Here is a 16,335-nt window from a genome sequence, read left to right on the forward strand (position 1 = left end):
AACAATGAGTTCTGAGAGTTCCATCTAGCTGAAACTGCATCTGCGTTAAAATACGAAGCTTACAGGGTATGATGCCATACCCATGAGGTTGCCTTTTCCAGTCCTGTGGTTTGTCCTTGTTAAGAGGCACTAAGTGTTTGTTTCTTTTGTACTTTCTCTCTGTAATTTATATCTGTGTACTTCCTGTCTCAAGAAATTCTTATCAGAAAGATTTATATCTCATGGGCTTTCTTACTTATCAGATGAAAACATGAAGAAATAGCCTGCAAGAATAGCAGAGCAGGAATTGTAGAGCTTTCAGCTGCTTTAAAAGTGGGGTCTGTGGCAAAACAATCTAGGACTTTTAAGACTGAAACATTTGCTGTTGATTTTGATTCATTTTGGTCATTTTAAAAGATCAGTATTTGCATCAGATTTTTACATTTTGGTAATTTTGATTACTTTAAGGAAAAACTTTATTAAAGGACTGTTACCCAGACAGTGGCAAGAAGTAGTCTGTTATTTTTTTTTCCCAGATACTCATTTAGTGTGTCTTCCAGAGAATTTTCCCCTAGGTTGTTTAGCTGGGCTATGTTGAAATCTTCTCATACCATTGTCTTGTATAGGAGCCTTGGTGTGACTTGCAATTGTAAGGACAGTGAAGGAATGCTTCTGCAATAACTGGAGTTAAATAAGGGTAGGCTCTAGTGGAGTCGGAACATACTAGAGGAATATGGAATAGAAGCAAACTGGAAAGGTAAACTCCTGTTTACCCTCCCTTTAACATTAAAAAAAATAAAAACTGTTAAAGTTGACAAACTGACTTCATGGTAAAATGTATAATAAATTTTTAGAAGTGAACGTTCTGGAATTATCAAGGCCAAAAGCTTCAAAAAATATTCAGAGATGTGATTATGTATAGAGAAGGTTTCCTACTTCTTGACTACAGGAGTAATTTCCTCTGCTGTTGTGTATTGTGCTCAGATTTTGCTCGCTTGTCTTCCTACAATTTCTCTTGATGGTGTGGTTCTTCTGACAGTTAGAGATGAAGAGAAATAGAGGAGGTTCTGTACCGTGGCCTTTGTGGTGGTTTAACCCCATTTCCTATGATGTGCAATAGTAGTGAATAAGGTATTAACTGGGTATGTTTGTTTAATGATCAGCCATTAACAGTTGGCGTCCAATGCTTATGGTTTAGCTTAACAGTCAACATGATCTACGCTTGTAGAATCATAGAATGGTTTGGGTTGGAAGGGACATTAAAGACCATCTTGTTCCTACCCTCCTGCCACGGGCAGGGACACCTTCCACCAGACGAGGTTGTGCAAAGCACCGTCCAACTTGGCCTTGAGCACCTCCAGGGATGGCAACTGGGCAACCTGTGCCAGTTCCTCACCATCCTCACAGTCAACAATTTCTTCCTAATATCTAATCTAAATCTCCACTCTTTCAGTTTTAACACTGTTAGCCCTTGTCCTGCACTCCCTGATACCCTCCCCAGCTTTCCTGCAGGCCCTCTGTAAGTACTGTAAGGCTGCAGTAAGTTCTCCCTGGAGCCATCTCCTCTTCATGGTGAACAAACTCAACTCTCTCAGTCTGCTCCAGCCCTCTGGCCATCTTCATGGGCCTTCTCTGGCTTTTACAATAGCTTCTTTGATGTTACCTTGAAATCAAGGAGGTCTCTGCAAACATTCCTCTCTTTTATACATATGTTTGCTGGTCTGCTCCGTGGGAGAAGCATGTGTTGGACAGAAGTCCTATATCCATATGTGTAAGGCCATTCGAACCTTCAGGTAAATACCAACTAAAGTGTTAGAAATAGAATAAAATGTAGGTGCATGAAAAACAAGGTGATGTATATGAGGGATAATAAGTATATATTATAAAACGGTCTTTATGTTGAAAATACTAACATAAAAATGCTGTTTACTAGCAAGATAATTCAGCACACTTACATAGATGTGGATGAAAAACATTACATTTTTTTAAAAAACAAAAATTCTGCAGATTATGTGCAGAGGAATTGGAGGCAGAGGAATTCAAGGCCAAAGGAGTGTTGGGGCAGAAGGGGGTGTGAAAGAGAGAGGAGCAAAAAGGGATGGGAGTAGTGGGGTCAGACTCCCAGTGCATTATCTACATGTGTTACACACGAGCAAATCTGTACCAATACTGAGTAATGGGAAGCTCTCTACTGGCAGCCAGCACAAAAATGTGGTACTTAGCATTTTAATGTGGCCATAGAAGAAATGAATAGAATTCCGTGATTAATTATTAGAAATAATTCCATCCAAAATAGAAAATTACTGTACTTTATAGGCCATTGGTAAAGCCTTATATTCTATGTTTCTAGTTTGGATTATTTGTTTTCAAATTAGGTACTGAACTTACTGGAGGTGGGTCACTCAGCAGTGGTATTTCATTCATCCAGGCCTTTTTATTGTATGTGTATTTATTGTTTGCCGTAGTACTTCATGTTCCTTCATTGCTTCTTTATTTCTAGACCTGTTTCCTAGTTCCACAGAATTCTGATGTGTTTGAGTGCTTGGGTCAGTACAGGCATTCATTTTGTTGCTTTGATGTTAATTTTGGTATCTTAAAAGTATGGCAAGGTGTATTGTTAATACTGTATTTTTAATATAAAAGTTTAAAGTATGTTTAAATAATTTTCTTGCAACTTTTCAATTTAATATAGGTTTGGAATTTTTACAAAGTAACAGTTCTCCCTTATGTTTGTGTAGGGGAAAATGCAGTGTTGCACTTCTGAATGAGACAGAATCTGTGCTGTCATATCTGGAGAAAGAGGTAATGAGAGACTTCTGTTTGGGTAAATATTGGGGTGGGTCTATATTTTTCTACAATTGTATTTTTAATAAACGTGCAAACAATACTTTGAAAAGCTTTTCTCGAATGATAAGTTGGAAAAGTTATGTTGTTGAAAATGATGATTTTAGAAGTGTTACGGGGTAAAGGATAAATCGACACTTAAAAATGGCTTTATTTTTAATATGGTTGTATTTAGAAAACAATTTTAAGTAATTCGTAGGGTATTTTACAAGAGAAGAGTCTAAAGAAGAACCTTCTGTAGTCAATAGACAGAGGAAGCAAGAGAGACTCCTGTAGAGAGCAACTTAGCATAGAATTCTAATTTTTTTTAAGGGCTCTGAATTACTGTATGGGAAGTGTCTCCTCACCTGTCATTTCCTGTGAAAAGAAGTTAGGGTGCCGAACCTTACCAGAGGGGAAGAAACTATTTGAAATATAATTGTATTGCAAAATACCTTTCAAAAGAAACATATTTTTCTTTGGTGTGTGTTAATATAACATCAAGAGGACAGTGTTTTTTAGATGAAATCAGAATGCATTTATTTGTAAATTTCTACACCAAACACACTGATAATCGGTAAAAGACTTTCTGGCAATAGGACTTCCTGTATGCTCCATTTGACTGCACCAGATATGCCAATACTATTATTGTGTAAGCTGCTTTCAGACACTGATGGTGTTTAATACTTTTTGAGAGTAATTTATAATGCAAAGTCGGTATGGTAGATATTTAGGAGAAGGAAACGTGTTAAATTCAGAAAGTAGTTAATGTTAATTCTTTTAGAATACATTCATATATTTTTGTCTATGAATCTTTTCATCATTGCTGTGCTCTGAAGTAACTCCTAGCAGTGAGGAGCTTCAGTTAGCCATTTAAAAGTACTTGTGAAACATTTGCGTTATTTAAAATAAAGATTAATGTACCAGACCTGTGCTTTGTAGAAGTGTGTGAGGAGAGTTAACTTTAATAACTTCCAAATGGAAGTTGATGCAGATTTACAAACCTAATTTTAAAAACCATTATGCTATTGCAAATGTGTGTTCTTTTTTAGGATGCTTTTTTTTATTCATTGGTGTATGATCCATCACTGAAAACGCTTTTAGCAGACAAGGGAGAAATCAGAGTGGGGCCTAGATATCAAGCAGATGTGCCAGACATGCTTGCAGAAGGTAAATATGTGAACTTTGATTAGGCAAAAAAACCTGTCCTCATGTTGTATTACTACTTATGCTGACTGACTGAACTAAACTAATCAGCATAGACACAGAGAAAGTAAAATAGTAGGTCTTAGAAAATTGAGAAATACCAGGAGATAATATGAAGAAAAAAAGAAAGGATACTTGAATAGCTTTTGAAAAGATATTGTCCATTTCAAGTTTCTGTATAACCATTTAGGCACTCATTGTTTATTTATTTAGTTGTTTGTTCCAGTTATTTCTTTGATACAGGCCTTTCAGAAAAATGGTGTTGAGGACAACTGAGTTTGTAAAATAATACTGTGGTGACAAAATAAATGAAAAATATATTCTTCCTCTGCCTTTTAAAACAGGCTCTGCTTACAGCATGTGTGGTTTTGTCTTGTGTTACTTTTAAATACTGGTTTCCATCAAAGCGTCTTGTTTGTTTTGTGGCAGGACTGAAACAAATGTTTCATTGGTGTATCTTTAAAATCATTGGTATTTTTAAAATTTATTTATTTATAAGGTAGCACAACTACCCATGTCTTAGTCTTTTGATACATAGGAACTGTATCCTTTTAAATAAAATTTCAAGTGAAATATTTATTTACTGTTTGAATGTTTCTTGAGAGGCATAAACAGCTCTGTCTTGTTATGTTTGCAATTATATTTATTTAATAGATTTTAAAATGAGCTGGTTTTCTCAGTGAGGTGTGCACTCTACATGGAGTGCTAACAAAAGAAAAACTTTTCTGAGAAGTATCTAGGCATAGATAGTATATTCAAGAACCTTGGTATTTATTGCTTAATAAGAAAGGATTATGTGACACAAATATCACTTGCATTGAGTCAAAGGAATTCGGAATGCCCCAAATATGTATATTTGTAATCTTAAATGGTGTGTTTTCCATGCATCATGGCTTTTTTTTTTTCTGTTATACTTTTTCTTTCCTACAAAACCAGTATTAACCTTATTTGACAAAACTGCATAGAATAAGAATTATTTTGTTTCTGGCAAGTAGCAGATTATTTTACAGTGGATGACATTCAGTAGCTCACCTGCATTATTTCTGACTTTTAGTAACCAGAGATAAACTATAGGAAGTCCTTTCAACATTTGTTTATAAGATGTACGGAAACAATTATGTAGACATGCGAATACTCAAGAGGAAAGCTTCTAAGAGGACTGAGAGTAAATTACTGTGTCAAGGTGTATATCAAGTAGCTGGGAAGTATTGATGGGCCTCTGAAGTAGCTGGTTGAATTGTTGGGTTTTCAAGATGAGCTGGAGTTGTCTGCCAGGGAGGAAGTCTTTTCCAACTGAGTTCTGCTACTTAAATCACTAAAGACTGAGCCTTATTTTGGAATAGTGAGTACTATATATAAATTAAATGTGTTTCCAATGGAAATTTTACTACTTCCATTTTTTTATCCTAAAATCCATATTTATTGAAACTTCAGTTACCATTTTCTTCTGGAGCTTAGCTTTCTGAGTTAAATCCGTGATTAAGTTAAACAAGTAGATGAACTTTGTCTTTTGTCATGAAGACAGGATTTCCCCTTGTGTTATTGTCTTATTTTTCTCACTTCCTGTTAATCTTCTAAGTGCAATAAGTGATGCAGTCTTTGCTGTATTTAGTCCGTCAGTTATTAAGGTTCAGAAACACTAAGATACTCTCAAACGAAAGATCTGCTTGTATACAGAGAACTTCTTTGGTAGTTCAGTTGGATTAATCTGCACTTATTTACAGTGGCTGGTGGAAAAAAGGGTTTCATTTTGGGAGGATAAAAATACCTGAATTACTGTAGTTTTGACTGATTGTTGTCTAAATGTTTCTGTAGCCTTCTGACCTCCAAGGAAAAGATAATTGAGCTGTTACTGTGTCTTTATGTAAGCTGACAGCCTGAAAATAAATCTATTCATTGTCAAGCCTTTTCATTCATGAAGACAAATCTAAGCAATGTTTAAAATTATTAGACTAGAGTAAGTATGTTTGGAAGGTGCAGGATTCTGAGAAGATTTCTGAATCTCAAAGTAAACTTTTCAGCCTTTGCAGTATTTTTAAAAGTGAGTAATAATTTGTATGTCTGAATTATTAAACCATAATGTATGACTTTTTAAAAGCCTAGAGCAATCATCTTAAATTCAAAGAAAGAATTTAGACAACTTCCAGTCAGTTAGGGATCACTTAAGAAAAAATAGGTTTTATTTAATCTTTAATAGTATTATATAATAAAACTAGAAAGCATTGCTATATTCACACATAAAATTCATCATGCAAATTTTAATGTAAAGAACAAATACTTTTTCAAAGGTTGTTGGTAGGCTTATTTTATGTTTACAGAAAACCCCTAGAGCCATTTTTTAAAAAGATTGAGAAAAGTTGAAGATTCACCACCGATTATTTTATTTTAAGTCGTTGGCATATAAATCCAATTCAAATGACTGAAAACATGCCAGCTCAGATTAGATTTTAGAAGACCAGTCACAAGGTTGCTGAAAAATGAGAAAGTCCTTTGACCTGTGAAAGCCCTTCCACATCTTCTATAAACATTATTCATTTTGGTGTAAAGACATCTATGCATTCTGGTAGGTTAAAAATTCAAGTTGCTTGCATTTTCATTATATGGTGATAATCTGTGTTCTGGCTGAATGGACTACTGTGGGTTTTTTTTCATATGTGTTGAAGAACTATATGCATGTTTTTTTGTGAGAATAGATTTCCTCTCCACCCTGTGCGTTGATATTGCCATTTTTAAGTCCTTGAATAAAACATACCCTAAAACCTGGTGCTTAGGTCAAAGTGTGGATAATGCAGCATACCTACCCCCCTCCCCACCCCAAGACTAAAAGATTTATTAAAATCAAGATATGTAATAAAGTATTACAGATCTAACTCTTTTTCTGCTTTGAGATACAGTGAATTATAAATTCTTTACACAGTTACAGTAAACAAATATAAACAAAAGTTTAAATTTGGTGAAAATGCCTAAGCCTTGTTTATCTATGCAACTTTTGTTTGTAGTAGTTTAGCTACATCACTTAGGTTACAGATTTAGTGAAGGCTATAGCTTTGCAGAAAGACCAGACCAGATTCCTTTCAGCAGTCTCATATGACTTTTGTTATGAGCATCTTTGGGAGAAAAACTATGATCAAAGTTGTCAGATTCAAAGGAAGTTGTGGTTGTATGAAACCCTTCCTTCTCCCTCCAGGGCCAAGTCCTCCAGTCTTTCTAGACTCTAGTTCAAAGATTTTGAGAGTCTTTTTAGTGTCTGTTATTATGCTGGAGAACAGAAGACTAAATTCTACAGCATTGACTTAACTTCTGGCTAGTAGATAATATAGAAGGTCCTTTCTCTGCTTTCAATGACAATGGCTTATTCTGTGAATAGAGCAGTTTATTTTCAAATCTTCACAGTGTGGAGTAGCATTCTGTCTCTCTGTAAAAGGCAAGAATAAAAATATTTATCTAGGAGAACCAAACCACACATTTGAACAGAGTATCTTGCTTCAAGCATCTCTACTCTACATCTCGGGAGCAAGGTACCTGATTGTCTGCATGTGAGTGCCAGAAGCTGCTGTCTGGTGCGTTCACCTACTGTGTTTCATGGAATCATTGAATGGTTTGGGTTGGAAGGAACCTTAAAGATCACTTAGTTCCAACTCCCCTGACAGGTGCAGGGACCACTTCCCTCTGGATCAGGTTGCCCAACACCTCATTCAACCTGGCCTTGAACACAACCAGGGATGGGCATCCACGACTTCTCTGGGCAACTTGTTCCAGTGTTTAACCACTCTAACCGTGAAAAAGTTCTTCCTAGTATAATTTGATCATCAACTTATAAAATACGTGACTAGTAAGTTCAAAAAACAAAAGCCCCCCAAAAAGCAACGAAAAGACTCTACACAATTTTCCTTTGGGCAAGTCGTTATTATCATCATTATTATTGTCATTATTTGATTAAAAGGCAAACTTCTATAAATTGTTCTGAATATGATCAAATTGCTTTCACCTTTAAGTAATAGATTTTGTTTATTCCTGTTTTGTGTACAGGGGAATATAAATAGGAGGGACGTCATGGTGACTGGTCCAAGACAGATCAGTTTAGATGTTTGGTAGACTTTCTTGGAACATTGATGCTTCCCTGTCTCACAGCTTGTTCTGTTTTAAATCGAATGTTTTTAATTTCTAAAATTTCATCTGGTATTTCTCAGTAGTGGAACAACTGATGCAGCAACAAGTTGTGTTAGATCATTGGCTAGAAAGCAGAGGAGAGAGGGAGAAGCACCACCAATAGGGATATAGTTCATGAATTAGTGTAATTTTTAAGAATGGAGTAACTAGGAATTATTTCTTTTTCTCCACAGAATTTATTTTAATGCATTAGAAAAAGTTTTCTCTCATATACCTGCAATAGTCTTTCTGCCTCAGGCATACTATTGTACGTCTAAGTGTCATTGTCACACAGTAAAGTGCCTGACAGCTTAGCTAAACAAATAAAGTTGAAGTGGTATTATAGATAGGGAAATCAAGTGTTTAAAATAACCTCATCAACCAAATCAATAAGTTCTTAAGTCATGTCTGGCTTTTATTTATTCATAGGGTTTTGAATCAGGTGGCAAGAATAAGCAAAGCTAAGGCCAATAATTGTTCCCCTATCTATCAAAGGTCAATTAAAACTTCTGAAGCAAAGGATATTTTCTAAATAAACTTAACAAAGAAGTTTATCATCGTTGTGTTCTGGTAATGATAACGTAAGTCTAGTGAAACTATTTTAAGTAATTCTCTAACTTAAAAAACCCAAAACCAAACAACCTCAACCAAAAAAAAAGAAAACTAAACTGTATTTTCAAGAAAATAAATAAAAATTTAATAACTGTGTCCTATGATCTTCAGGAAAATTACAGAATAAGTATAATTTGTTGAAATAAGTTTTTTTGATGTTACCTTTGCCTTGTCAAGCAATAAGGAATGAACTTTTTGTATACCAGGATTTGGTAGAACAGTGATTTGTTAAGCACTGTAATGTGTTTATATATTGAAATCGGCATTTTCAAGAAAAGTAAACCCACCATTGAAAGAACCACCATGCTGAATCAGACCATCAGCTGTTTATCCATGCAGAAGATTGCGTCTCTTGTGTTTTCTTAGTTTTCTGAGATGTGCTGACATATCACTGGTATATCTGTATATCTTTTCTGCTGCAATTTCTACTGATTTGACTAGCACAGCTGTGAGCCTTGACATTACTTAGTTGCCTGTATTTTCCCTTTAACCGATATACCATCTTCACGCTCCAGGTAACATAAATGTATTTGAGTTCTCATGTCATTCTTAGTAGCTATTGTGTCCTTGAGTTCCTGTAGAAATCTTCGGAGAATGTTTGTCGTAACTCATAACTTGCTAATGTTCATTTTATATAATTGTTCTATAACTTCTCCTACAGATGCTTCGTTTTTAGATGGATCATCTTTTAGGTTTCAAGAAGTATGTGAACCTCTCCAGTTTTGTTCAGTCATCACAAATGCAGAGAATTAATATGATTAGTCTGCTAACAGTTAACTTGAATTTCTCTTATTTGTTCCCTTTTTCAACAAATTGCATTGCCAAGATCTTAAACTCTTAGTTCATAGGCCTTTTGATTCTGTTGATTATCCGAGAAAACTAGTCATTTGCCTTCTGAATTATGAACAATGTTGTAGCAAATGGGAGGATGAAAGGAGAGTGACAAGACAAAAACAGACAAAAAATTAACTCCACATCTGATAGCATGTCTCAATCACAAGGACAGTTTTCTTACTCTGTAGCTTGAGATTTTACTTTTAATTTTGTTCTATCGGAAGGAAGAATTTTAGCATATGAAGGTACTCTTATTCATGTATTTCATAAACGTATCAAATGGACGAAGAGGCTGAGGGAAGCAGCTCTGTGGGAAAGGCAAGGGAATATAAACTAGCAGTGTGCCCTGGCAGCAAAGGAGGCTACCGTGTTCTGGGCTGCACGTAGCCAGGAGATCAAAGAAAGTGATTATCCCCCTTTACTGAACACTCATTAAGTCCCATCTAGATACTGCATCCACATTTGGGTCCCCAAATATGGGAAAGTGTATTAATAAACTGAAGCAAATTCAGCGCAGGCCGTCATACTCGTTGGATCTAGAGCACCTGCCCTGCAAGGACAGGCTGAAGGAATTGAGCTTGTTGAGCCTGGAGAAGAGGTAGCTTCAAGGCAGGGACAAACAGCAGCCCCAGTAGTGACTGAGGGGAGGTTGTTTAGAAGACCCGCAGGTTCTTGACAGTGGTGCATACTGGAAGGATGAGATACAACAGACATAACTTGACATGAGAGGATCAGAATAGCAATAAGCAGATTTTTTTTTTTTTTCAAGGAGGATCGTCAGGTGGTAGGTAGAGCAAGTACCCAGGGAGCTTGTGTCATCTCTCTCCTTAGAGGTTCTTATGACCCAACTAGATAAAGCTCTGTTCTAACCTCACAGCTGAGCCTGCTTCTAGTAGGAGGTTGGGCTGGAGACCTCCTGAGATCCCTTCCAACTTGAATCAGTCCTGCTGCGGTGCTCCAGCATAACAACCTACAGATGAAATTCAGCCCAAAGTCTTCTGCCTTTTATCCTGAGGAAGTGCTGCTTTATCCATACAGCAACAGTTGTGACTGGAATTTTACCTCTTATTAAACAAGCATGTGAGTGAGCAGTTGTTTCATCAGAACACCTTGGCTTCAAAAGTGATCATTGGCCACATTTTTTTGTGTGCTTAATTATGGGCATTTTTCATGAGGAGAAGCTGAGAGAGAAAAATCTCGAACTGCTTGGTAATCACCTTCCCTCCAGTGATGATGCTGGGTAGCAGAATTTCTTTGTATGTGTTCAGGTATTGCCATTAGCATACTTGGTTTCAGCTGACTTTTCCATAATGGCTTGAGACAATATGTTGAGCTTTTAGCAAATCTCAGTCTAAAAATAAAAGGAACACTTGAAGATTATGACATGTAAACACTACTCTTAAGCTAACAGCATTAATACTTACTGAAAAGTCTTCAGTATAATTAGATTATAATACTGCAATATAAGGAAAAGTAGAACATATGCATAGTGTGATTCAGTTAACAGAGCAACTTCTAACCTTTGCAGATTTTGTTTCTCTCTCCTAAAATGTGTGGTAATTACTGAGATTCAGCAGAATTCCACCAGATAGAGAGTAGATTACTGTCCTGGGTTCAGCTGGGATAGAGTTAATTTTCACAGAAAGCTGGGAGGATACACAGCCAGAGCAGTTGACCCAAACTGGCCGAAGGGACAATCCATACCATGATGTCATGCTCAGTAAATAAGGGGGGAGCTGGGCAGGGGGCACAGCTTGGTTATAGTGGCTTGGGAGCATGGCTCAGGATTCTGGATTGGGAGCATGCAAGCTACTGATTTTCAGGGCAATGAGCAATTTGCACTGTATATAATTCACTTTGTGTATTCTTTTATCGTTATTGTTTTTTTCCTCCTTTGCTGCCCTGGTAAAGTGGTTTTATCACAACCCATAAGTTTTACCTTCTTTTGTTTCCAATTCTCCTTCTCATCCTCCTGGGAGGGACAAGTGAGCTGGGGCTAAACCACAACAATTGAAGTTAACCTCTGAACTTTCTATACCTGTCTTTAAGTTTTTAAGGTGGTTGAAGGGTGTTATTGGGCACACAAATATTCCCAGCCCATGTAGTCCTGAGCACCATCACAGTGGCAATTGTTCACAACTATTGATATGCACGTGCTGATCTGAACAGTGGAAATTGCCTGGCAAGAATATTTTACTGCTAATTAATTGCCTATAAATAGCACCATGTCCTGTCAGCTCATCCCACTCTGGTCATGGCGCCTGCTGTAAGGATGCTGAGTGCTGACCAGGTCATGGGAAGCTAGAAATCACTGGGCAAAACAGAGGCATGACAGAATGAGGATTGTGATGATGAATGCATGAAGGGTTAGGGTTGATTGGTAGTTGGTGGGAAATGAGATTTTATTCTCTGTGGAAGGAGACAAACATCAAGAGGTTGACTGGTATGGTGGGGAACAATTACATCTAAAGGTTTGTCTAGAGGACTCGTTGTTAGTAAGTACTGCTAGTCCTAATTAAGTACTGCAATGGCAAACTGTTTGCAAATCCCTGTTTTAATTAGCCTGGAGGGGTGCTTAAAATTAGAGTCACTGTTATGTTAAGGGTTGTTTGTGGACTCTTGCACAGAATTTTGCTCATGCTAATGGTCCACTCCCAGCTGCAGTCCTGTTCCAAGCACAGCACTGCTTATCTCCATTATCTGTGTTTAAAAGGAAGCCATTGTGTTCTAGGGAATGCTTTATGGAGCAAGAATCTGATACAATTAGGTACTCTCTGACGATTTAAAGTAGTACAAAGAGTTTCGATGTGACAGGAAAGAGGACTACCCGCCTTACTAAGACATAGAGAGGAAGAGGCCTTAGAGGAAGTGGAGGAAGAAGTAGCCTGTGGGAAAGGCATTCTTTTCAAAGTTTTTTTTTTCGTTTTAATAAAATTTTATACAGTATATTAAAAGTATCTGTATAAAAGATCAAAGTCCCTCTTGCGAATCTGAAAATACCCAGAGGGCGCTCAGAAATAGCACTTGCTGTGCAGTTGGTTCCATTTTTTGAAGCCAAGACGTTCTAGAATTAATGGAGTTCATGTAGCTGAATGCTTAATAGGAAGGAGCGGAGCAGTTGGGAACTTTAACCTGTAACTTTTGGATGATGTTCAGATGTATCCAATACTTTTAAAACTTCCTTTAGAGGTATTTCCTAGTGTCTTCTCTGGTTTTTTGCTTCTTACTACAGCTCAGTTGTAAGAATGCATTGTTTTTAATAAACCAGACACAGCAGATAGAAACTATTAAACTCAGCATTCAGTCTTGTTAACGTTTGGGAATATTAGAATTCTAGAATTTTAAGTTTAAAAATGTATACAACTAAAGAGATATAAGAAACTCATCTACATATTGTTTGGACTTTTAATGTTAGGATGCTTAGAATCAGTCTGGTTCTTGAAATGCTTCTCATATACACTAAAAATTTGTTTTCATTTAATAAATGAAAAATTTGTTTTAGAACAGTGGAACCCAACTGTGATCTCATGAGGCGGGATCTGTTATTTCATGATAGATAATACTCCCGTTTATTGGAAGAACTACTGCTGAATTTGAAAATCACCCATACTGGCCAGAATCCTGCAGGAATTGTTTGAATGGTGCAGCTGATTCTTCTGCCAAAAGCCTTTTTGCTGGATTATCTCTGTTAGTGTTGATGTAGTTGCAATGATTTCATTCTGTTGTGAGAAGATAAAAATCAGGCCTTTTTAATATCAGTCAATACGAAATATTTTTAGATGAGTCTGTATTCAAATAGTTAAATTAAAAATTGGAGAGCCCTGCTGTCGTTAGACTGGAAGACAGATAGTGTGTGGCTATAAGAAATGTTTGACAGGATAAACAAATATTGTATCTCAGTGTCCTATCAATTTTCAGAAAATATGGTCTGTAATTTGTGCTGAGTGATCAATTTTACGGCATTTGCTGGATATGAGAACTGGATACATTGATACAATAGGCAGGTCTTAGAAAATAAAATTCAGAAAATAATGCCTCTTTTATCATGCCTTCAGTATTTCGGAGATAGTATGTGTCTAGCGTTTTGTCTTTACGTGTCTTTAAGAAATCATGAAGGCTGATTGTTTTGAGGCCATGTTAATTTTTGCTTTGTGAGTGAACCAAATTGCAATTGCAAGAATAAATTAGTGGATTTAGCATAAACTAAATGGCTTAGGTATGATCATCAAAGAAAGAATCACTTCCTTGTGCACACATTGAAAGAGACAACAGCAGCAGCTTTAGGCGCTTCTATGAGCAGTATGTTGGCATGCAAGGAAAATGTTTTAATGGAAAAAAACTATTGACCATAAAATACTTCTTTGGAAGGAGAAGTGTAGAGTGGAGGAACTCATTTGTGTATAGCTTGCACACTTCTCTTGTTCTACATGCAGCAATTTGGATGTCCATAGTGTGTTGTCTAGAACCAGATTTCTTATCAATTCAAGATGACCTTACTGGAATCTAGACAGCAGAAAGCAAAGCTCAAATTCTGATACCAGTACTGCCTTCAAGACCAAGTATAAAAGGAAACATTTATGCCTAACTTGCATTTGCTTCAAAAAGATACCTAGGAACCTTGCAGAAATCTGTTCCACCAAGTTTGGTGTGAAATGCATCAAAGGTTCAAAGTTGTTGAAAAATGTAAGTTAGCAAGAAAATAAATGATAACTTCAAACTGTCAGTCAGAATATGCTAGAAGCACAGAGAGCTTTGAGAGTGATTGGATCAACTAAAAGATGATGGCTTTCTGTCTCAATGAAGTTTTCAGTATGAATACGTGGAACAAAAGATATGTCAAGCAGATTCAGGAGTGTGGAAATTGGAATAGAATATGAGGCAGAAAAGGTATGATTGTGCTAACCCAGTAAGACTTACTTTTATGGTCAGAGTTGTCTGGATTTCATTAATCCCTGCTGAAAATGGATATCTAATATAGATCAGAGGATATTTAGAATTGCATGAGATAAATCTCGAAAGACGTAATACATGAGAATAAAAATCCTGGTTTTGTGTACTCAAATATACTTTTTACTCAAATATGGATTTTCTGTTGATTGTACTCTTGACTTTGAGTTAACACGAAAAGTTTTTCTCTAATACCTTCTAGAACGAGGAGCTGTTTCTTCAGGGTTAGCAAATTTTAAAATGGGTAGTCACTTGTCTGATTACAGATTATTTTCTTGTTATTAAGCTCAGTAGAGTAAATTTTTTATAATTAACTGTCAAATGCATGATGATGACAAGTAGTAAAACACTCTTTACAATGTTCATGTCAAATTTTAATAGGATTGTAATATCCTTTACATCAGTCTTGTTGATCTCTCTGCTAGGGAGCAGAATTAGTGATTTATATACTAGGCAATTGAATGCACATTTATAGACTTGTGTCAGTTTTACTATACAGTAAACAGTGTCAGTGGCCTCTTTGTGCCTGTTTCGGGTAAAGACTTAATGTATTTCTTTCTAATCTTGCAGATAAAAGGGAAATCAGTAGTTTAGGTTTGCAGCCAAATATACTACAGAAATTCAATTAGGTATTTGGAAGCTTTGCATTATAAATCAGTGTTTTATGAAGTCTTTTCAGTAATGTTACTTAAAAATATTTTTATTTGTACAAACAAGGTATTGTTGGTACCTTTGGGAACAATTTATTGAGGTATTAGGTGCATGTATAACTTTGATCAAACAAGTAGTTACATGGAATAAGTTGGTTCTTTCTCTTATACTTGCGATACTTACAGTATACTTATATACTATGGTAATGGAAGTTTCTGAACTTCAGTTCTTAGATCATTCACAACATCTATGTTAACAGTCAAAAGATAAATTAGAAAAGTTGGAAATAGTGCTGTCTAGCTATTACATCTTATAAAAGTTGTTCAGTAGTTGAGGGGAGGTATTTGGAGTGTTCTACTTGGGGATTGTTGGAGTGGCCTTTTCCCCCCCGTCCCTGCCCTGAATTGTAAAAGCAGGTCTAGCTTACTCCAGTTTGCTTTATAGTTGAAGTTAGTTGGAGTCTTCATAACAAGAGAAATAATGATTTCCTGCTGTCTTTAGTTTCTTGAGGAGGCTTAGGCATCTGTTTATATTCTTTGCTTATGTTTGTTAGAAACCCTTCTATTTTTTCAACAATTTGAAGGAAATAGTTAAAGTAGGTGTATTTTCTTTTGCATTCTTGTTGCAATGCAACACAAATGGTCTGTGCTACACTGTTGGCCTGAAAGGTTGTACATGATTGCTGTTGGAAAGATTTCTTTATTTATAATAGCTGTAGAGCCTTGGCTGGGATTGTTCAAATACAATCTCAGATCTGCCTGGTAGTCAGTCTTATGAAGGATATAGTTATTTATTGTATGCTCTGTATGTGCTTATTATCCCAAATAATGTATTGCAGTGACCACTCAAATTACCTTTCAAGCAGCAACATCTTGGGGCTTAATTGACTGCTGTTTTTTTCTGCCTCAGTACCTTTGCCTAAATGGACTTAATGCAAGTTCAGATTTTTGCATCCTTTGCTGCTTTACTTTGATTTTTCTTTTTAAGTTTATTCTGTAGAAGATGAAGAACGAATATCAGATGCAGATGAAATGTTTTTTACATTTGAGTAAGTCAAAATATATTTCATCCTAAAGAAAAGATTCTCTTCTAGATTATAGGTTTTGTTTAAATTTGTGCAAATGAATAGTCCTA

The 16,335-nt window shown here is 36.1% G+C and overlaps 1 protein-coding gene across 5 annotated transcripts in view; it reads left to right on the plus strand.

Moving 5' to 3' along the window:
• Positions 1–16,335, plus strand: part of MTA3 (metastasis associated 1 family member 3) — a 139,820-nt gene that overhangs the window by 30,651 nt on the left and 92,834 nt on the right. For all 5 annotated transcript variants that reach the window (XM_054061333.1, XM_054061329.1, XM_054061330.1 and 2 more), the window contains exons 5-6: positions 2,718–2,781; positions 3,855–3,972. In XM_054061333.1, coding sequence (XP_053917308.1) covers positions 2,718–2,781; positions 3,855–3,972 — 182 coding nt within the window. The remainder of the gene's footprint in view (positions 1–2,717; positions 2,782–3,854; positions 3,973–16,335) is intronic.

This window comes from Cuculus canorus, chromosome 3 (assembly GCF_017976375.1).
Source record: "Cuculus canorus isolate bCucCan1 chromosome 3, bCucCan1.pri, whole genome shotgun sequence".
In the NCBI taxonomy this organism is placed as follows: Eukaryota; Metazoa; Chordata; class Aves; order Cuculiformes; family Cuculidae; genus Cuculus; species Cuculus canorus.